Genomic DNA, 24,352 nt, shown 5'->3' with positions numbered 1-24,352 from the left:
AACACCATTTATTTTTGTTTTGTTTAGAATACCATCTTTTAAACATAAACTCAAACCTGTCTTAGAACTAATTATTTCTGGATCATTTAGGTGACCGCTAAGTGACCCAAGATCCACCACCTTCTCCACCAGTACAGAATGGCTGATCAAGCACAGGGATGAGTAATGAAGCCAGTCCTTACACAATCAAAGCTTTTTTACATAACTTTCCAACTTAACAAAATATAATTCAAAAGAAAAGGGCTTCTCCGCGTAGGAGAACAGGCAAATAAAGAAGAGGCAACAAGATGGAACATTCCACATTATCTGATTCTTGGAGACAGTACTTTGCGCTTTTTCCCTAAGAGAAATAAGACAAACTAACATTTTCTTGAAAACCTTCCAATGTGGGACTGCATGTCAGAAATAAGCAGGTTAAGTGGGCATTTTATGGGAGAGCAGAAGTGCTCATTAAATTCTACCAAGTCATTGGGTCACGATCTTATGACATCCTGATGAGTCCTGGCCCCTGGCATAATCCATGACCTTAAGTTTTGTGTGGCCTTTGAGAGATGCCAAGATAAATCTACCCAGATATAAGTCTTAATATCTGAAAGGGAAAGGAGTTAAAGGGCAAAGCTTTTTAAAGCTCTTGTGGTCTAGAGGCAAGAAGTTGCAACCCTGAAGGTGCTGCAATCCTGAAGGCATGCATAATTCAAGGCCAGGAGCCACTCCTGGGAGAAGGATGGGCAGTCTCCTCCCATGTGATTAACAGCCTCTGAAACATCACTGAAGGCTCAGCTATGGGCCAGTTCCAACTGGACAGTACGCAACAACAGTATATACATTTTAACTTGTAGCATCAGATGTTTCTTTGAGATACTTGAGGTTCAAGAAATCACAGTTGCAACTATTCTCTTCCAATGTTCCAATCTACCTCTCAGAACTCTTTTATCACAGCTGAGCCTCTCTTCTAAGTTCTATGTGGTTATGAGAACCAATGACGAAGAGGGAGGGAGAGAGAAAAGAAGCATAATCTTTGGCTTCTTTGTGCAATCTCTTGGCAGAGAGATAAGGAATGGGTTGGTTTGTTGTTTTTTTTTTTTTTAAAAAAAGGAAACATAATAGGAATACAAATTTTTATACTACATATGTCTTCTTCTCAATATGGGTTGAAGCCCAACATCAAGAAATCAAAGATCTTCCCTAATGGGTCAACTGGCAGCACAATGAGACTGAGATTGTTAAGAGCTTCAGTTTGTGTAGCTTTACTATCAACACTCTTGGTTCCAGCAGCCAGGAAATAAAAAAGATAAATTGCACTGGGAAAAAAATGCTGTTTCTCCAAAATGCTGAAGAGTAACAATGTCAGTCTAGAGATTAAGGACATGGTCCTTAATCTGATCCAGGACATGGTCTTCTCAATTAGTTGCTATACATCAGAAAACTGGACAATGACTAAGGGTGAAAGAAGAATTGATGTCTTTGAGTTGTGTGCTGGAGAAGAGTAGATGGACTGCTAAGAGAACAAACAGGTTTGTCCTAGAGGGGGTGAAACCAGGCTGCTCCTTGGAGGCAGCCCTGTCTCACATACTTTGAGCATGTTGCAAGAAGGGACCAGTCCTTGGGGAGGGACATCATGCTTGGGAGTGTAGAGGGAAAGCACAAGAAAGGAAGACCCTCCATGAAACAGACTGAGTCAGTGCCTGGGGTAATGGGGGTAAATGTGTCAGAGACAATGAAATTAGCTCAAGATAGAGCCGGATTCAGAGCTGTACATAGGGCCACTATGAGTTGATGTCAACTTGACAGCATATAACAACAACAATATGTCATCTTCTCAGAAAGCATATGTGCAGATAATTCTTGTGATCAGTGTTTGCTGGATGCTTGAAGTTCCTCTGAAAAGTGGGAGGCATGATGTTAAATTCGTTCACCATTTTTCAAAGGAACCGTAAGTTTGCTTACTATATGGACAACAAGACTGAAAGGAAAGCACTGAGTCATGGACGAGGAACAGTATTTTCCAATCTTACCCACTCCTGTCAAGTTGATTCCAACACCCACAGTGACCCTTGAAGGCAATAAATCTTTATGGGAAAACGTTGCCATGTTTTCTCCCTTCGGTTATTCTCATTCATTGATTCACTCACTTACTCACTCACTCACTGCCACTGGATTGGAAACAACTTATAGTTGAAGCCCAGAGGGCTTTCAGATGGGAGGAGACTGTCCATCTTCGTCCATTGGAGGAGCTGGTGGATGTGAAATGACTGCCTTAAGGTCTAGAGCACAAGTCTCTACCCTCTAGGCTACCAGAGCCGGTTAGTTAGTAAGTAGCCTAACATACAACTACTATGCTATTAGAGCTCCTTAAACATAACCATCTCCTTCTCACCACCTATGTTTTCTATTTGAGAGTTGATGCTGTCTAATAGAAATCAACCCATTCCCCATTAATTCTGGGACTCTTTTTAAAGAACTTGCTAAATATTATCTATTAAAGTCACACAATGGAGGTGAAGGGAGGTCATGTGACCTTGGAGGAAGGAGCTGCACCATCAACCCAAAGGCAGTAGCCTTCAATTTCCTGGATGTTGCTATCAAGGGTGCTGACTGTGGAACCAAGTAAGATGAAATAGTTGACAATTTCAATCTTTTCTCTCTCTATCATGATGCTGCTTATTGGCCCAGTGGTGAGGATTTCTGTTTTCTTGGTGTTGAGATGCAATCCATATTGAAGGCTGTGGTCTGTGATCTTCTGCAGCAAAGCACTTCAAATATTCCTCACTCTCAAGCAAGGCTGTATCATCTGCATAATACACATTGTTTTAGAGTCTTCCTCAGATCCTGATACCACATTCTTTTTCACAGAGTCCAGCTTCTCAAATTATTTGCTCAGCATACAAACTGAATAGGAATGGAGAGGAATGAATACGACCCTAGTGCACACCTTTCTTAACTTCAAACCCCCAGAGCAGGGTACAAGAGAAGTGGTATAACTGAGTAGTGTTCCCTGGCTCTGTTCACACAACAGCCTCTTGGCCTAAGGATTAGTTTCACATGAGCACAATCGAGTGTTCTGGGATTCCCTTTCTTGAAATGGAATGGACCAAGGTTCAAATTATGGCTCTGCCTCTACTGAATGCACTCTGAGAAGCTCATTTATCATTTTACCTCAGTCTCAGTCTGTAAATGCAGGCTAGTAATACCAACACTGGAAAGTTATTACAAGGATTCCTGATGGTTGTTAAGCGCCTGGATACAAGAAAAATGCTGCCAGTTAAGAAATTCCATTAAATATAGCTTGAGGGACAGGGAGGACAAGCAAGGAAACAAGACCTGAAAAAAAGTATGTGAGACTTAAAAGGAACAAAGGGAAATGCCTAGGGCTGGGTATCACCCCTCCCTCAGAGGTCAAAAGCGAGAGCCAGAGGCATGAAGATAAGGTTCTTATCTTATGAAGACAAGCCCACTGGGGAGCAGGGGAGGGCAATCACATCCACAATAACAACAGCATCTACTGTTGTTCAACCACTGAAAATATAAATTCCACATGAGCTTTGTCTCTCTTGTTTACTTTAGTACTCAGGAGCTCAGCATTTGCTGGACAAAGTAAGCAGCCTATCTATTTCTCAGAATAATGGACTAATGTAACTATCTCTACAATCTCACAACAATCATATATTGTTGCCTTTAGGTGGTGTCCAGTGGACAATTCATAAGGATACTGTGAGAAAAACCTTACCCTATACCTCTTTATTGACCTTTTGCTTTTCCAAACATGATCTATTTTTTTCATGGACAACATGAACATAGTGAGAGATGACGTTTCATCATCCTTGCCTCTAAGGAGCACCAGGGTTGCGTTTTCTCAAAGATAAATTTGTTCTTTCGGCAGCCCACAGTCTATTCAATACTCTTTACCACGATTCAAAGACATCAGTTCTTCGGTTTTCCTTATCCAATGTACAACTTCCATAAACATGAAGCAAATTAAAATATCCTGCCTTGGGTCAGGACCACTATAATCATTTAACTGGCATCCTGCTCTTTCGCACTTTAAAAAGGTCCTGTTGTGCTTTATAGGGAGCTATGGTGGCCTAGTGGTAAGGAGTTGTGCTGCCAATAAAAAGATACATAGTTCGAATGCACTTCCATGGGAGAAAGTCCTCTCCTTACAGCTTCTGAAAGCCTGCTGGAGGGTCAGCTATCAGTAGGTTCTGACTCTTGATGGTTTGGCAAGGCAAATTCTCCATTCCAATTGGAACTTCCAGTATATCCACATGCTTACAAGTCTAACTTGTAATTCTTAGATCAGGCGTCACAGTCTTTGGGAACTCATTCCAAAGACACATCTACCCTCCTCAGAGCAGGGACATAATCCCTCTTAGACTTATCTCCATTATATATCTCATCACACCATACCCTCCATTACTTTTCTGTCCCCACCCTCACACTGTGTGTGCTTCCTTTGAGAGATGAGAAGAGTATTTACCCAGGTGTAGTGTTTGTGCAGTGCTTGGCCTGGAGAAAATGCACAGCAGGTACTCTAGTTACTGAATATGGGACTCAATGAACGAGTCTTTACGAAATCAGAAATGAAAGTCAGGTTCAGGCAAGCCAGGAGAGGCAGGGAAGTGGACATTTGGCCAGAAGCAGTGACTAGATTTTTCACTAAATCACACAGAAGGAAACTGCTTATCTTCCTCCTGAGGAGTGGCTGGTGGATTTGAACTGTTACAGAGGCACAACCAGAGTTCCCTCCTATGAGTCAATGACACTTTGAATCAGAAGAAGCAAATTTACAAACCAAAAAAATATCACAAGTGAGAACTCTAAAGTGGAAAGGTCATTGTGGTTTCAGCACTGTGACCTAAGATCACATGGCACGGACAGCCTGAATCTTGCCCCCAAGAGTTGAGGATCAAACACATTTTAAGAGGATTCACTGGCACTGCAGTGGGACTCATCCTACCAAAACCTGGTGATTATGAAGAACTTGGAGGATAATAGAGGCAGGAGCAGACAAGGCTGACAAGAGAGAACGGGCATGTGAAAATGAGCAGCATTTAAGAGTTTTAAATTTATGAAAAGAGTTTTTCAAAAAATCAAGGTCTTACACCCCATGTTTATTGTGGCTTTGTTCGTAATAGCAAAGAGCTGCAAACAACCCATCAACAAACGAATGGATAGAGAAGCTCTGGTATATTCACACAATGGAATACTATGCAATATTGAAAAACAAGGAAGTCATGAAATATTATACAAAATGGGTGACCCTGGAGGACGTTATGCTCAGTGAAATATCTTACTCAAAAAAGGACAAATATTGCATAGGGCCACTGTTGTAAAATGGGACTGACATCGGGGTTTAGGGAAGACAGAGAAGGAGGGGAGGAATAATGCATACTGCATTGAAACAGATGCGGGAGAGAACCATTTAAAAGGGATATATGATTGGGTATTATTGTCACGAGAGGAGTCCCAAATGAAGGCTGCACAGTGAAGTGGACTTGGGAGAAGGGACTGCATAACTATGAAAGAGTTTTTCTTTTACTTGTCAAGGAGAAGAGTGAATTTGGGGAGAGGGGGCAGGCAGGGAGAAAAGTGCAACAATGAATGACTGGAAACCCTAAGTCTCGGTAAACTTTTATAAAATTAATTAAAAAAATCAAGGTCTATATTCACGAACTAATTCTTTCAACTTTTCTACAAGTTTGAAAATTTTTTATATTAAACTGAAAAAAAAATCAAATAGTAGTAACTTCTTTCCATAGAGCAGAAAACATCAAGAACACAGGAAGGGGCAGGAAAAAAAAAAAAAGGATGGAAACAGGAAACAGAGAGGAAGTGAGAAGAGTGATGTTACAGTAAAGGGATTATGCCATGAAACAAAATACAAGAAACTATTGAATGGAAAACTCACTTGCTCACTTTCACCCAAACCAAATCAAAATACACACACACACACACACAGACACACACACACACACACAGTCTGCCATCTAGTAAGAAAAAATGAAAAAGCAAGAGCAAAATATGACTGTTGTCGACGGTGTCCTAGGATCAAAATGACACAGTGTCCATACCAATATACAGGCACAGGATGACAAAGAAAAGCAGCCCAATGTCACGGTACTGTAATGACTAGTCTTCACTTAGACCAAATGATTGATGTCTGATAGTAACAGGAAGAAAATGAGGAGCAGTGATTTTTGCACACCATCAATGTTATCTCCCTTGCGTTGCATTATGACCTGTAATTTTATTGTCAAAATTTTTTTACCACTGAATAAAAACCATCAACACCATCATTTTTCTCAAGTCACAAAAGAGAATCCAATCAAAGAAAATGAAAGCCCAAACAATATGTCCAAATGGTCAATTCCCTTTGTAATTATAGAGACACAAGAAAACCTGCTGGAATCCTATTGGTGCTGGAGGTTAAACACTGTGCTGAAGGTCAGTGATCCAAAGCCAACAGGTGCTCCTTCAGAGAAGGAGCTTGAGAATCTCTTCAGGCAGTCCAGTCTATTCTATAGAATCACTATGAGTCAGAATCAACTCACAATAGTGGGTGGCTCTTAATATACAAAAATCCCAATCACAACACGGTGGTTATTGCTGTCAGGTGCTATCAAATCGACCACAATTCATAGTGATTCTATGAACAACATATGAAAACCCTGTCTGAACCTGTACCCTCCTTACAGTCTCTGCCATGCTCAAACCCACTGCTGCAGTCACTGTGTTAATAATTTGTTCAGTTGAGGGTTTTCCTTTCTTTCACTTACGTTCAACTTTTCCAAGTATGATGCCTTTTTGCAAGGACTGATGCATCCTGGCAATATGCTCAAAGTGTGGTGTCTCTACGGTACACCCTGGCTGCACCTTCTCCAATACAGATTTGTTTAGTCTTTTGGCAGTCCATGATATATTTAATACCTCTCATCAATACCAAAATTCAAAGCCATCGATTCTTCAGATTTCTTATTCACTGTTCAACTTTCACACGCACAGAAAAGCAACTGATAATCCCACGGTTTGCAACAGGATCATTTGAGTCTTCAAATTGTTATTCTTTACCCTTAATGATAATTCTAGTTATAAATTTTTAAAAAATATACAGAAAATTCAATTTATATGCATTTTCTTAACTTGCAATTGTGTTCATAAAATGTTAAATTTGTAGAACATCCTAATGAAAAAGCAACTCAGAGTATAATATACAGAAAATCCAACACATTAACAACAGTGAGCCTGGTGAGCTTGATCGTAGACTTAACGGAAAACAGGAGCAGTAAAGAAAGGGCCATTTAACCTCTTTGTGCAATCCAGGGAAGATGGTTTTGTCGACAAGAACCATAAAAATAACAATCCATAAAAGACCTCTGGTCTGTGCTAGTAAATATTTTATGCCTTTCTACAAAGTCATAAATAACCCAGCTCCTTGACAACAGCTAGTTTTCCCAAATCTCCTAATTTTGCACAGCCAAAGCAAACACAGACCCTGCCCTGCGCCCAGCAGGCTGCTTCACTCCAGCATTTACTCTGCCTTATTTAAACCTGGAACTGAGCCTCACCAGCTCAATTCTCCTATGACAAAAGCCATTCTCAACCATGACGAGTCAGTGCACTGAATGGCATTCTGCCTCCCAAGCCTAGCACTACCTTTCCCAGTTCAAATTAGAATACTGTTTTCACCAAATTCCAAATTCTTTTTCCTTTTCTCTCTCTGCTTATAATCTATGCCTGGTATTATCAAATCCATCAGAATCTGTATTTTCTGAGTCAATATGTTGTGGCTAATTTCCAGCATTACATACAACCTCAATGTGCAAAGCCTTCACTTAGCTGATCTACATTTATCTAAAGTCTACTAGGTGAGAGTTGTGGCAGTGTTCTGTGATGGTGGGAAAGGCACAGACGGCAGGAGGGAATTTCCAAGATGCTCAGCACTAGGTGCAGAAAAAGCCTCTGCATACTTGAGGACGAGCCAAGAATAAAAAATAAAAGGATATACCATACTTAAAGCAAGTCTTTTAAACTGAATGTGCAGTATGAAGTCAGATCACTATGGGTGGGGTTGATCTGAGGGTGGGCTCAAGATGGACAAGAAAGATGTACAGATTCTAAACAAGCAGTGGAAAGGAGAGAGTGTGATGCTCACATGTCTATTTTACGAACAACTGTACATTTAAAATCTCTAGTTTTTAATAAAATCTACAGCAAAGGAAGTGAGGCCCTCATCTTTCCAGTTACTTGCTATGCAGTTGAGAGGTGGATAAGGACAAGGTCAACAGAAGAACTACTGATGTGAAGACACCTAACAACAACACAACAATACTACAAATGAAAGATTAAAATGAACATCACTAGTCATTAATATATAAGGAGAAATGTTTCATTTACATTTATGAAGACAGCATGCAAAATTCTCCAATTTATTAAAATATGAACTACTTACTCTCCTAGACTTCGGTCACAAAAGGTAAATGCATTTGGGAGGAAAACAATGATATTCAGTTATAGTATAAGAACGTAAAACCAAGTAGAATACACCAAACTGCCAAGTGTGAATTTTAAGCTCTGGTACACATTTTAGTAGTTAGGTTTCTAATATCTACTAAAAATACATTTATATATATATATCCCTTTATTGTCAAAGAGGTTGATTTATAATAATATTAATATTATAGTATCTACACTGTGGCTAATGTAGCAATAAAATGATCTAAAAAATTTACTCCCTAATAATTGAATAGATGTTATTCCCAATGAGCCCCGAAAACACAAATTATCATCACTGATGTGTTACCACGCAGATGACTCATGAAATGAAACAATTAAAAAAAAATACAAAACACCAAACCCAAACCCCCAAAATGAAAATCCATAAAGGATTTCTACTTCATCTGAAAGTGGCTTTAAGAGAACCCAAGTCTGCGTTTCTAGGACACACAACCTTGGGACCGGAAGAATCATTTTTTACATGTGCTGTGTCCAATTTTACAGAGACTATATCAGGTTAGAGAAATGAAAAAGTTCCAGAACCAATATGGTATAGGTAACAACGGTTCTACGTGATACACGACACTAAGAAGTACTTCAGTTTTATGCAGATAGCATGTGTGGTATATGTGTTTTCTCTTAACTGCGGAACCTCATGCATATCCATTTCCTACGTGCACTATATGCATGGGTGCATTATATGGGAAAAATCTGATACTCATCTAGCAACTAACAGAGCAAAAAGGCTCATATAGTACTTTACTGAATAAAGATCTTGAAAGACAGTGAACTCTGAATACCTAGAAGATAAGGATTTTACATTCCTCTGTCCCAAAGTATTCTAAGACATTAGTAGAAAATAAAGCATCTTTCAAATATAAATCCCCTCACCTCTTTCTGTTCAACTTGTAATGCTGATTTCAAAATATCTCGAAGCTGTATCAACTGCCTTCTTTCTTCATCCTGGGCCTGTTTGATCTTTTAAAAAAACAACAGGATAAGGTTAAGACTGAGGTGACAGGGAAATACTAGAATTTCCAAGGCATTTCTATGTAAATACAACAAATGACTCCTCTCATCAGACAAGACAGTTTTCCCTCTGATAAGATAGTTTAAGAATGGGAGCTTCACCACTATGTTCTCTGCATGGGGTACTAGAGGCTATTAGTTTCTGAATAGCACAGCATGGAAACACAAGATTACATGGAAGCAACATTTAAATAAAAATGTCTATTGCATAAAAACTGCTGCAAGACTAAAGCAAGAGAGAAACTACCTACCGTGTGAAGATCTGTGGAGAGGGTTTCAATGGACGGTTTGAGGCTTTCAACGGCTTTTAGTCCATCTTGGAAAAAGCTAGGGATAAAAAAAGAAGAAATCAACATAGACTGTGCTTCGTTAATGAGAAAACTGTCAAAGGAAAATGACTAAAGTGATTATGAAATCTCTAGGAGGAAAGACTATGAACAGAATCTTCAAATACCAGTAATGAAGTGACAAAGTTAAAAGAAGTGAATAAAAAACGAATTTTAGTAAGTCTAAGTATTTGTGTTTTTTCCTTCACCCACACATTTTAAGATCTAAATTTCCACTTTATAATGAGAATTAGGATTCTATTGCTGAATGGCATCAAGGGCTTAGTTCTGACTACCAAATGAAAGCATCTGAGCCCAGAAAGGATAGAGAGAAAAACCAAAGAGTAAGATAATTAGGAGTTTCCTCGACAGGCAATTGCAAAGTAAAAATGAGAAAGACTGGGTGGAAAAACAAAGCAATTCTCTGATGGACATGTGAGACCATGTTCTCTCTGCAGAGTAGGAAAGCGTGGTTGTAAAGCTTGAGATCAAATATCACAAGAGTTTTTTGTTTGTTTTTTTTTGAAGTGTAGAACTCAATGCTTGTGAAGTATAACAAGCATTTCGAGAAATACAACTGGCAACAGAAGCCAGACAATGTTTTGTGCACCAACAGCAGGCTGGTGCAGCACTATCTTTGAAGGGTACCATGCACAGGAATGAAGAAAGGCTTCCCTCTACACTGAGGATAAAATTCAAAGCCTGGAACAAGGTCCATAATGTCTGTGTGATAAGGTCTCTGCATGTGTCCCCTGCTTCATTCCATGCCATCTATCTACCCTCTCCATTCACTTCATCCACAATGTTCCAGACACTCTGACCTCCTCTCTACTACTCCATTAAACTACTACATTCTCCCTGCATTAAGCTCTTTGCACGTGCTGTTCCTTCTCCCTCAAGGTTTCTGCCTAAATCATGCCTATATGGGTAGGGTTCCCCAGGTCCTCTTCAAGTTTCAAGTTAAATATCACTTTCTGAATGAATGAAGCCTCTCATAAACCCTCTACTTCAAGGGTCATAAGGGGTTTAATACCTTTATTTCAAAACATTTATGCAAATTTTATCCATATAGTTTCTAATGTGGTAGGTAAATCAATCCCCCTAACTGATGTTAAATTCCAAATGGACTAGGCATTTTTAAGCATACAATATTTGTGAAATGAAGAAATAAATTACTGAAGAAAGGAAGGGCAAGAGGGAAGTTACCAACTTCTGCCCGTTTATTAAGTACCAAGGAGACTATCTTCCAAAAGTGATCTGAGTTTCACAGGTGTTCATGTGAGGTGGTGTTTATTTCTTTTAAACTAAGTGATGGTCCATGGGACTTAGCCCACACCGAAGGTGTAATAAACAGGTGGAGCTGTGAAAACAATGCAGTGCGGTACTTAATACAATAATTATGAGCAGGAAAGAAGGAATCATCTACAAAGGATACACATCCATGGTATGGGTTATGAATCACTCCTAGTTAGTTATTAGGAATACCCCAGAGGCTCAGAGTTTTCTTACTTTACTAGGTATAATACTTTATATTGTTATTCCCATGTTTTACCTTACTGTTTTTCCCCTTTGCATACAGACAATGCTGTGGGTTAACAACTATGCCAGAGTGCTAGAATTATTTATCTGCACAGACGTCTAGTTCCACTGTCACACTATGACCTCAAGGCCAGGGTCTTACTCATCTCTAGAACTTCTGCTTTCAACACAGTGGCCAGTACACAGCAGGTACTCCTCTTAAACAGAAAAGGACATTCAGAAACAATTTACAGAGATGAAGGGATGAGAAACTAAGCTTTACTTTCTATTTTGAATTCTCTGGTTATTATGGTTTGTATTATTAACATTTTCCCCTTGATGCAAATATTAATCATCTTGAATTCTAGTGAAACTGGCAAGAAAGAGAGAAAGTGAGAAGAAAGGGAGAAAGGAAGAGGGAGTGAGGAAGAATATGAGTGGTAATTCTGGAATGCTGCTGTTAGTTGCTGTCAAGTCAATTCTGACTCACTGAAAATGCAAAGTAGAGCTGCTTCATAGGGTTTTTAAGGCTGTGACCTTTCCGAAGCAGATCACCAGGACAAACATCTAAAGCATCTCTAGGTAGGTTCAAACTGCCAACCTTTTGTCTACTAGTTGACTATGTAACGGTGTGCCCCACCCAGAGAAGCAGTTGTATGGTGCTGTGTTGTTTATGAGTCAATTCTGGCTCAAAGCAGCCTCAGGTGCCAGCATGCTACTACCCTATAGAGTATCCTCCATTGTAACCTCACAAGAGCCAACCATCAGGTCTTTTTCCTGGAGTGCTAGGGTGGGTTTAAAGCATCAACCTTTTTGGCTGAGCACTAACTGCTGTGCCTCCAGTGCTCTTGGATAGATGGTGAAAGTTAAAAGTACGTTATAGGAGTTATACGCAGAAATGCTTCCAGGGAACGGAGACACCTGTACAGCTCTAAGAATCTGGAAACCATGGCAACTCTCAGTGTGATGAGGGAGAGTCGTGTAGTGTAGTGAAGTCAAATGGTCAGGGGTGTGGCCTCCTGTCACAGATTATTATTCTCTGAGCAACAATGGACAGTGTGCTTGCAGTAATAACAATAAAAAAAAAATACAAATTTTATCTTTTATTAAAGTTGAGTCAATCTTGATGATCACTCAGAAAACATCCTCCCTCTAATTTTCAAAATTCCTTTCTGTACTTTTCTCATTGAGGCATGTTTTGGTACAGATATACAGATCTCCAAAATGAAATGAGCCCTGGCACTAAGGCACAGCAAGCAGAAGGAGCACACCTCTTGTGCTTTCCTATCATCATAGTGGCCTTCCTAAGTTCAAATACCTAGCACATTTTCCTTAACCTGAACCTATTAACATTGTTTCCAGTCAAAGAAGTTACCAAATATTGGATTTTGCTTTGTATTTAGGATGTTCTACCTTACAAGACCAAATCTTCAATAAGTCCTTAATAAGTAACATGTTGGCATCGTGGTGACCCAGAGTAAGCCGCTCCACAGGTTTACAACGGAAGTAGACTGCACGGCCTTTCATCTGCAGGGCTAGATAGGTTTGAATCAGTCGTCTTTCCACCAGCAGTTGGATGTAAAACACTGATGCCATTCAAAGACCTTTAAAATATGACCCTTTGGATTCATCAAGTTCCTGAACTGCATAAATAGTTTGCTCTGAGGGCTTCTAGGCAAAAGGTCAGTGGTTCAAACCCACCAAGGAGCAGTGTGGGAGAAAGGCCTGGGGATCATCTTCCATAAAGAGGAGAGCAGGGAAAACTCTCTGGCGCAGTTCTTCTCTATAATCCATGACTCAGAATTCACTCTACAGCAACAGCTTTGGGATTTTTATGTTTGTTTCAATGCATACTCCAAGATTTCACTAAGAGAGCTTTACAAACATGGATGCCCGCTCGCTTTCTGAATTCTATGGCATGGTGCTCAGCGCTCTCTTACAGCCTTTACAATGTCACACTATACTTACATCTGCTGCCCAATCCGCCTGCCTGAGCCCTGCTCAGCATCTCACCACAGCAAGCCTCTCCAGGGCACCTGCACCCATGTCCCATTCAACTCTGTATTTTAAGTCCCTGCTGATCATAACAATTGCTTAGAGACCAGATGAAGTCAACAGTCTAATTACCACAACATTTTCTTTTTTTGAGGGTAAAACAGTAAAGATAGATTTATTCGACGGTTACATCCCCAAAGGGATGACCTTTCTCCTCAAAATATGGAGAGAGGCCTCATTGCCACATTTTTGTTTGTCTGTTGTATTGTTATAATTTGAAAATCAGCCCTATTCCATCTTCATTTGTAGAATTCACCAAGACAAATTTTCAGAATGCTTCAGGAACTTCATAAAAATACAGATACTTTCTATAAATGGAAAAAGGAGAGGGGAGAAGATGACAAATAGAAAGTGTTTTTTAACACCTGAAATAAAAAAGCAAAAATGGGGGGGGTAAGTACAAAAGAATGTATATTTATATAGTTCAACTCAAACTGTAATACTAAAGTATGCTATAGGCAAAATACACAGAGTATTCCCTGTACCAAAAAGAATTAACTGACACAGAAACATTTCAGGAAGCAGCATATGATCAGGAACCAATGGTGGTGAAGGAAGAAGTTCAAGCTGCACTGAAGGAATTGCTGAAAAATAAGGTCCCAAGAATTGATGGGATACCAATTGAAGTATTTCAACAAACAGAAAGCCCTGGATGTTCTCACCAGTCTGTCTTAAGAACTTGTTCCCACTCAAAAAAAAAGGTGGTCCAACAGAATGTAGACATTTATAAATATTTGTAGACAAATATCATTTATAACACATGCAAGCAAAATATTGCTGAAGATTATTAAAAAGAGGCTAGAATAGTACAACAATAGAGAATTGCCAGAAATTTAAGGTAAATTTAGAAGAGGCTGTGGCACCAGAGGTATTATGGGTGATGTCAGACAGACCTTGATTGAAAGCGGGTAATATCTATTTGTGCTTTATTGACTATGAAAAGGCATTTGACCTTGTAGATCATAACAAACTAGGGTTAACATGGAGAAGAATGGGAATCCCAGAACATTTACTTTTGCTCATATGAAACCTATATTTAGATCAAGAAGCTGTCATCAGAACAGACTAAGGAGACACTGCATGGTTTTAAACCAGGAATGGTGTGTGGCAAGCCTGTAACCTTTTTCCATACCTATTCAATTTATATGCTGAGCAAATCATTTGAGAGGCTGGACTTTATGAAGAACAGTGTGGCATGAGACTGGAGAAAGATTCATCAACCTACATTATGAAGATGGCACAGCCTTTCTTGCTGAAAGCAAAGAGGACTTAAAATGCTTGCTGCAGAAGGCCAAAGACTGCAGCCTTCAATACAGATCATATCTCAACATCAAGAAGACAAAAATCCTCACTGCTGTACCAATAGGCAACATCATGATAGATGGAGAAACAACTGAAGTTACCAATTATTTCATCTTGCTAGGATCCATAATCCACAACTTGGCTCCCGCAGTCAAGAAATCAAAAGACGCATTGCAGAGGGTAAATCTACTATCAAAGTGTTTAGGAGTAATGATGTCAGTTTGAAGATTAAGATATTCCTGATCCAAGCCATTTTTAAATTACTTGTAATGTATCTGAAAGCTGGACAATGATTAAGGATGACAGAGGAAGACTCGATGCCTTTGAGCTGTGGTGTTAGAGAAGAGTACTGAATATCCCACGGACTGCCAAGAGAACAGACATGTCATGGAGAAAGCGCAGCCAAGGTACTCCTTGGAGGCAAGAATGGTGAAGCTTCATCTCACATATTTTGGGGAAATTGTGAAGAGGGGAGGGTTACTGGAAAAGGACATTATGCTTGGAAAGGTAGAGGGTCAATGAAAGAGACTATAACAATGGTCTCGAGTATATCAGAGATGATGAAGATGGCACAGGACAGGACAAGGTTTAGATCCACTGTTCATAAGATTGAAGTGACAGCACGTAACAACACCACCACCAACAAAAGGGAGCTCTAGAGAGTAGGGAGTGTGCAGTTAGAATCCATCAGCTACTCTGAGAGAGAAAGAGGGACAATCTCCGTCTGTTTGATTCACAGCCTCCCAAGAACTTGCTGGAGACTCATCTATGAGCTGGTTCTGACTCAGTGATGACAGTGAGTTTTAGTTTTGGAGTATATAGTTCTAGCATTCCCTAGCTGGTGCAAGGTCAGCTGCTAATTAAGTTTGGAGGTTCAAATCCACTTAAAAGCACCTTAGAAGAAAAGCCTGATCTTTCGACAAAAAGGGGGTGTGGGGGGAAAGAAACCAACTATTAACAAATCCTGCAGAGTATAGTTCTACTCCGACACACATGGACTCACCAGGCAAATCTGATTAACAGTAACAGAAGAGGAAGCAATTCAAAATCCAAGGCTCTTAGAATCTGTTTTCCACAAAGTGGCCTATTAGCTACAGAGAAAAACCAGTGTTGTTATAAGGGCATCAGCTAAGCTGGTGTGCCTCTGTTCACCAGGGCTTGGGTCTCACAGAGCAGTGTGCTTTTTGGGGTTAGAACTGGAGATGAGGAACGCTAAATGAAGGTATCCAAAGGAGCCACAATATATGTCAACATATGCATGGCTACAAATGCTTTTGTCTAATGCTGCCATGCAGGTCCCACGTTTTACCCCAGAAAATATGAATAAAGAGAGTTCAAGCTGCTAAAATAATTCTGGACAGTATTCTGTATATGTTCTCTCTCTCGCTCATCCAAATAGGAAGTATTGGAAGACTCATCATTTTAAAAGGTCATGCCCATAAAAGGCCAACCATTACATTCTTCCACCAGTGCTCTGTTGCTACTCAACTGATTAGTTTGGGCAAAATAAAGAAAAAAGGAAATCCAAGAATAGCATTGTAGAAATAAAATATCAGCAAGGAAGCAACCCACTTCCTAAATTGCTTCACATAAGGTTACAAGGATAGGAACTGAAGAAGTACTCTGCACATCAATTACAGTTAGGATTTTGTGTCTCTGTAAAATAATTCACCTCAAACATTCTACCAACTGGCCCTCTTTTTTATCCACTGTGACTGTTTTTCCAAGCTTGGAACATTTCTTTTAATCAGGATGAATCACCCAGCAGCACATCCTTTGCTGTTTGACTTCAACCACTTTAGAAATGCAATGTCATCAAAGTTGTATTAAGAATTCCAAACGGACCTTACAGTTCCATTCAACAGTGCAATGTACTGTAGATTACAGTAAACCAAACCAGAAGCGTAGTCCTTCCCACACCAAGACGGTACTCTTCTGGGAGACACACATAGATATCATGTAGGTATACACGTAGATACATGTAGGTATAGTGGCAACATAAACGGAAGAGAAGTAATTTTTTTTTTCATTGGAAGATAAGCAGGACTTGAATGTAGAAATCCTGTATGAGTTAGCTTCTAGGATCCAACAAAAAAGTGGGGAGGAAGGCACAGAGGAAAGAGAACAACATGACAGTAAAAGAACACCATGTGAAGGTACATCAGGGCATCTGAATAGATCTGTCCAGACAAAAGTGAGCTGTGATTAGTGTGGCAATGTGAAATCTGAAACGTTTCTCAAATCAGCCTACTACCTGCTTCAACTGTCACAGTTTATGCCTAGCCATTTTTTATTTTTGGAATGCATTGCTGGTTCTTGTTTTTAGCAGCCAATTTCAGGACCTATAACTCTTTCATTTATGTATTTATGTGATATCATTTGTCTCTCTTCAAAGAATGGAAAAGCCAATGAGGGTATGAAGTTTATTTCTCTCCTCACTGTATAACCAGGACCTCAAATAGTGCCTGTCACATAGTAGGAACTCAAAAGATACATACTGAATGGCTTTACTGCTTCAAACAGCTCAAAAGTTTCACCAGCTCACTTAGAATAAAATCTAAAACTTTAAAAATGCTAACATTTATTTCAGTGCCTATCATACAGCATGTATACAATAAAAGTTCGTTGGCTTCATGAATTTAGGAGCCAGAGACCTATTTATATTAGTAAATGGGTACTGGGATTAAAGATGATGGAGATTAGGAAAGAAAACAAGGCTGAGAGATGAAAGTCAGATTGTAAAGAATGAAGAAACTCTCCTATAATCCCAAAGGCATGCAGTTTAAATCCATGGGCTGTGCTGCAGGAAAAGAAGGATGGCCAATCTTCTTCCATGCAGTTTATTGCCTCTGGAAACCCACTGGAGTGTCGGCTATGAGTTGGTTCTGACTTGATGGTACACAACAACAACAATGTACAGAGAACACTGGTGGCCTAGTGGGTAAGGAATTGGGCAGGTGGTTTAAAAGCATCAGGTACTCCAAGGGAGACAGATGGGCAGTCTCCTCTTGTACAATTTACAGTCTCTAAACCCCCACAGAATGGTCAGCTATGATTGTGGATATTATAGCCTAGAAAACCCTAAAGGGTAATTCTATCTGGCACTAAAGGTTCTCTGTGGCTTGGGATCTACTTGATGGCACAAGAACAAATACACATGGTGGAGGCTTCATGATGCAGTAGTTAAGTGTCCAGCTGCTAACCAAATGTTGACAGTTTAATGCCAACAGCAGCTCTGAGAAGACCTGGCAATCTGCTGTCATGAAGATCATGCTTAGGAAGCCCTGTGGGGCCATTCTACTTTTTCACATCAAGTCACTATGAGTTGGAAATGATTCAGTGGCAACAACCAATTATAATGCAAACTTGAGGCCTGGGGGTGGTCCGAGAGCATGTAAGTTCCTCAATGCGCTTCTACACACAGACTCTTTTACTCATTATTTGCTTTATGGGGTAAATCACATATTAAAACATTTTCTGGCTAAGCTGTCTTCTCGAGGGCTCGTGAACAGGCTAATGAATGGGGGAGTCCCTTTGTCTGGAATCTCTGAGCCATCAAGACTGCAGGGCAGGGGTGGGAGCTGTTTGCAAAGCAGCAGATCCATGCAGACAGGTTTGCTTCTTTCCTATAGGTAACCTGAACAACGAGTCTTATTCCAGAACCTGAACCCTGAGCCTGGTTCCAGAGACAAAAGGGAAATATAACTGCAACTTAAGGAGGCTAAGGTAGATGGAGCCTCAAAGTTCAGCCAACCACTTCCACTGGACTCACCCACACAAACACCTTGCTGTCCAGAAGGCAGAAACCATCAGGAAAATATCTTCTAACTGAACAAGAAGGCATGCTGCTTCTACTCAGTTAAGTGTTAAAGTGGGGTCCCCTCTCCCTTCATCTGAACACCCCTATTCAGCATGAAGCAGCCAGAGAGGTTGCGCCTCTATTCCCAAATGAAAAACCCACAAATAAAAAGACAGTACCTTTGTAAAAAACAAAACAAAATAAAAAAACACTTTCTGAGTTTAACATCTAGCACTAGCATCATCTAATTCCTCGTTTAATGAACAAAAAAAGTCAGAGAACCATGTGTTAGGTAGAACATACTAAATATACTCCTTTTAATAAATAACAAAAATATTTAATAATTGATATGGACTCAATTTTGGCTCTCCCACTCAACTATGTACTGGAATCCAAATATGTGGAAATAAGGCTTTCTTTATTATGTTAATGATTCCATATTGACTGGAGTTGTGTTTTAAACCTCAAAGACTTTTAAGCTATAAAAAGAGCAGATTAGACATGCAGAGAAGCAATGACAAATTGGAGAAAGACAGATGTCATGTAGAGATCACCAAGAAACAGAGGATAATGGGGCTACAGGAGCTGACACAAGAACTGTCTTCCAGAGACAGAGAAAACTTCCCTCAGAGCCAGGCTTAGGACTTCTAGCCCTCCAAACTATGAGAACATCACACGCTTGCAGTGTATCTGTTTCAGCAGCACTTAGTTACTAGAGATTTTAACAGAGTAAATTGCAATAAAATTTTTGTTCCATCAAGCCACACTTTTAAAGTCCATGCATCAGTGTTGCTTTAAGCATATTTACACAATTGTGAAACCATCCTCATTATCTAATTCCACAATATTTTCATCACCCCAAAAAGAAACCCTTGCATACATTAGCAGTCACTCCCCATTCCCTCCTCTCTGCAACCTTGGCAACCACTGATCTACTTTCAGTCCTTATGGATTTGTCTATTAGACTTTCATATCAATGAAATCACACAGGACACGGTCCTTTGTGCCTGGCTTCTTTCACTTAGCATTATGCTTTCAAGGTTCATCCACGTGACGGAATGTACCGAGACTTCATTCCTTTTACTACAGCTTTTCAAGTGTGTGTTATTTCCCATAATATGAGAGTTCTACTACAAATTGCCAGAAACAGAAAAACATTAATATAAGGTTACATGAAAGAAAGAAAACTTACTTGCACTGGGCATGAAAATATTTGATCAGATTCTGAAGTAAATCCACTCCCTTTTTGATCTTAATTTCATTGACCTTCAGCAGATACTGTTTTAAAAATAAAAATACAAAAGGAAATGTCACAGAAATAAGCAGAATAAGACTTTTGAAGATAGAGATGATCTCATCTACTTCTCTGACATCTTTTTAAATAGGTGGAGCTCATGGCAGATGTTTTAGGTTTTCAAATGCCATAGCTGAATGTTTTTGTTTTAATGTGATATTATAAGAATTATCTGATGTCAAGTTCTTAAATGGTTAGGTATCAAGTACTCATAGTAATTAGACAGTTTATCTTAATCTACGAGGCCACATTTTACTCTAGCTGCTTCAAAGAAAAAGAATGACTAGAATAAATGGTGATTCTAAACATTTTAAATATTTTTATCCACACACTTCGATCTCAGTTTGTTGTTTTCTTTTTTTTTCTTCAGGCAGGTTACTGTCTAGACTAATCCTCAGAGATGTAAATTCCTAAGAATTTACAAGACATGCAAAACACTAATCTGCCAGTTTTAAAAAACATAATGATAAAAGGGGTTTTTAAGTTGAAATAAATTAAAATCACTTTCAGTTGGAGAATTCATTAAGTAAGACATCAGGAAGCCTTAAAAATCTATAAAACCAGTCTCTGAAAAGATGTTTGTCCTTTCCTAAAGATTTACAGTAACAAAGACATACATACCCTATCCCCTTGACTGTCAGAGCAACAGGATAGGGTATAAGAAACTGAGAGAAAATCTATGAGATTTACTGAATATTCTGAGAAGGTCACAACCCTGGTGAGCTCCTCAGACTTCTCATCCATTAAGTATGTGAACTCCCAGGCTTGTTGAATGAACTACAAGCTGTTGTTCAGAACTGTTCTGAAATGCCAATCTACAAACTTTATCTTTTATCTGTATTTATTTCCCAATGGTTAATATGATGCTTATTATTACTATAAAAATGCAAAAAGTGTGTACTCTCTGAGATCCCTGGCGGAGCAGTGGTTAAGGACTTGGCTGCTGTGAAGTCCTTGGCTTACTAACCAGACAATCCAAGGGAGAAAGATGTGGCAGTCGGCTTCCATAAAGACTATAGCCTAGGAAACACTGTGGTTTCCTAGGAAACCTTCTGTCCTATAGAGTCCTTAAGAGTCAGAATCAACTCTATGGCAACAGGTCTGGTTTTTAGCTTTATACTCTTTGACTTAGAAATTCTATTTATAGGAACCTATTCTAAGGAGAGAATTGTAAAAGTTTACAAAGATAAACAGTGAAGAAAGTTCACTGCAGTTCTGTTTTTAAAAACAGAAAGTGGAACAGCCAAAATGCAAAAAACAGAAATTAAAGTCTGTAGCAGCATCTTATATCATCAGTAATAATAATATTTAAAAATGTTACACCAGCCATTAAGCAGTAGACTTTTTTACAAAGAAAGATGTCCATGTCGCACTTGTTGTTGTTAGGTGCTGCTGAGTCAAGTACAACTCCTGAGCCATCCTCACATTTTCTGACACACAAGAGCCCATTGCAGCAGTCACCATGCAAATCTACCTGGTTGAAGGCCTTCCTCTTCTTCACCAACCCTCCACCCTTCCTAACATTGTGTCAATCTCCAAGAAACAGTCAGCCACAGACTGCGATATGGGGAAACGATAATCTCTTCAACAAGTGCCTTGCAGAAAGCCGAAACAGGGTCCACACTTTTCATCATACACAAAAATCAATACAGGGCGGATCAGAGACCTTGGCATAAAGCCCCAAACCAAAAGCTCATAAAAGACAAAGTGGGACCAAACTTAGGAGACCTAGCCCATGGTATAAAAGAGGTTGACAAATAAAGCCAGATATAAGACAACCAAGAGAGGATAAAATTGATAAATGGAAGAGATTATCATTTCCCCATTTGGCAGACATTGTTTCCTTGTTGAATTTCAATTAATCATAGATAGGAAGATGGATTCATTTCTTTATTCTGTTCCACTGGTCTGTGTGCCTGTTATTGTCATGTACCAATACCATGCTGTTATGCTTATTACAGCTGTGTAGTTAAGTTTTGAGATCAGGGAGTGCTCTGTCTCCCACTTCATTCTTATTTTTCAGAAGTGCTTTGCTTATTCGAGGTCTCTTTCCTCTCCAAATAAACTTGACAACTGCCTTTCTATCTGTTAGGAAACTGAATTTGGTATCTGTATTGAGATTGTATTGAACACGTAGACTTGCTTTTGGTAGGATTGTCATTTTCACTATATTGAGTTTTTCTATCCTTGCAGAGGGACTATTCTTCCATTTATTTAGGTCTTTTCTTATTTTTCATGAAAGTGTTTTGTAGTTTTCTTTGTAAATGTCTTTTGTGTCTCTAGTTAGGTTTATTCCTACATATCGCAGTCTGTGGCTGACTATTATAAATTATATTGCTTTCTTAGTTTCCTTACCTGTGTTTTGATCCTATATAGGAATCCCACTGACCTTTGTGTATTGATCTTGTAACCTGCCACTCTACTAAATAGGTCTACTAGCTCTTAACAACTTTTTTTGTTGAGTCCTTGGGGTTTTCTGTGTACATTATCATATCATCTACATTTAGTGACATAGTTTCAGGATCTCTTTGCTGATCTGAACGGCTCTTATGATCTCACAGCTTTTTTTCTTTTTTAAAAAATTTTGGAGTTGTCTCCAAGGTCCCTAAGGGCAAGCCATACATGCAACAGGCTGCGTACACCACCAAGGAGTTGCTGTTCACAGCCACTGCACACTGGCCCCCACAGAAGAGGAGGACAGTTGGATTAATTAGCTGCCAGGATCCCACAGCTTTTAAATAAAAGCCTAGAAACCACACTGCTATATAAACATCAACAAGCATGTGCAATGTTTGAGAACTTTAATTTCCAGAAAAGGTTAACAAATTTTAAAATTATTTTAACTAAGGCAATACAAAGGCCTTTCAGATTTTGTATGCTCAGATAATTACTTTCAAATGCTTTCTCTTCCTCATGGAAAAGTCCTTTATAGTTCATGTCTATCTAACCAACTTCAAGGTCCTTCAAGACAATCCAACATCAATCTATCCTCTTTGGAAGCCATGCAATTGTTAGTTAAGCCCATCTCTGCTTCTTTTTCTGTAACTGAAATTATGTGTGTGCTTGTCCTCACTATATGGGACCTTGTTGATGTGGGTATGTTGTTGTTGTTGACTGCCATTCAGTCAAGCACAACTCACAGCAACCCTATAAACCAAAGGCCTGAAGCCTTTTAATAGCTATCATATTTATCAAAGTTAATAGGGTTCCCAAAAGCATGTTAAGAAGTGGATGCCACTGTATTTAATCATCATCTATACCTCAAAAGTGATTCAAGTGTATTACTTAGAGACATCATCTGCAGTATATTTCCAATAAAATGGAAGTATTTACAGTCTATGCAATCCCATCTCCTAGACCTAGAAGAGGAAAAAGAACCATTCCAAGATGCTTACTACAGAAAGCAAAGACACAGTTGGGCATTTGGAATCAGTATTTCTCACTTCTAAGTTGTGCTAATAAATAATAACATGCTGATCACATTTCAGAATTCTACACAAATGTTAAATAAGCAATCTTGCAAAGCTAGGTAAACAAACTACTTACTAGCCCAAAAGAAAGTACAACCTAAACATTCTTTCAAAATTTATTAATTGAAAAACACTTTGCTTAATTTTAGCCCTGCTTAAATAAAAATGGGTTTTGTCTCAATAGGGCTCTGTATTTCATTAATCCCTGTTTTAAACGGTCTTGGCGTATTCCTCCTTCACTAAGTGAACCAGAGGAAAAAGGTGTTATTTATCTGTCTAGGAAAGAATGTATCTGTAAAAACATCAATTTTTCTTACTATGTGCTTACTTGAGTTTTAGTTAACTTTATAAATATTCTAATGCAAAGCACATAGAGAATAGAAGAATAAAAAAAGATATGAGACATATGAATGCAAAAAGCAAATGCAAACCCAACTAGATCAATAATAACATTGCACATAAATATAATAAACACAATATGTTCAAAAAGGCAGATAATCATAGTGATGAATTAAAAAAAATTCAACTCTATAAATTTTTTAAAATAAAATTTATTTTTTTAATAAAATTTATTTTTAATTGTGATTTTAATTCATATTTACAGAGAAGTTACATTTTCATTCATTCATTGTTGCACATTCTACCCCCTCCCTCCTTTCTCAACTCGATAATTTCTATAGAAGAAATATTTTTTTACTAAAAAAATACAAATAAACAAAAGGATTAAATCATATTTATCAGGCAAATAGCAGCCTCAATAAAGCTGGGATGATTATAATATTAGACTAAGCAGATTTTAAAATTTAACATTTCCATCCTTGGGTCCTAGAATTTCTTTTTCTCCTCTGACCACTGTAAGAGTTTTTATGCTTAAAAACTCATTTAAATATATTCCCCAAGACAGATACTTTTAAAGACTAAGCTTCTGTAGCAGTTAACTGTTGTTGTTGTTGTTATGCGCCGTTGAATCGTTTCCGACTCATAGCGACCCTATGCACAACAGCCCTAAACCCTGCTCTATCCTGCGTCAACCGCACTGCCTCTGACACACCCATCCCGATTACCC

At 38.9% G+C, this 24,352-nt stretch overlaps 1 protein-coding gene across 2 annotated transcripts in view; it reads right to left on the bottom strand.

The window, feature by feature from the left end:
- ASAP2 (ArfGAP with SH3 domain, ankyrin repeat and PH domain 2) overlaps positions 1–24,352 on the bottom strand; it is a 304,618-nt gene that overhangs the window by 72,508 nt on the left and 207,758 nt on the right. For both annotated transcript variants that reach the window (XM_006898199.1, XM_006898198.1), the window contains exons 7-9: positions 19,715–19,800; positions 9,774–9,849; positions 9,385–9,471 (exon numbers count right to left, since the gene is read on the bottom strand). In XM_006898199.1, coding sequence (XP_006898261.1) covers positions 9,385–9,471; positions 9,774–9,849; positions 19,715–19,800 — 249 coding nt within the window. The remainder of the gene's footprint in view (positions 1–9,384; positions 9,472–9,773; positions 9,850–19,714; positions 19,801–24,352) is intronic.

Source organism: Elephantulus edwardii, unplaced genomic scaffold, assembly GCF_000299155.1.
Source record: "Elephantulus edwardii isolate Elephantulus edwardi_28Jun2011 unplaced genomic scaffold, EleEdw1.0 scaffold00223, whole genome shotgun sequence".
NCBI classification, from domain to species: Eukaryota; Metazoa; Chordata; class Mammalia; order Macroscelidea; family Macroscelididae; genus Elephantulus; species Elephantulus edwardii.
This window is presented reverse-complemented; position numbering and strand designations above follow the sequence as displayed.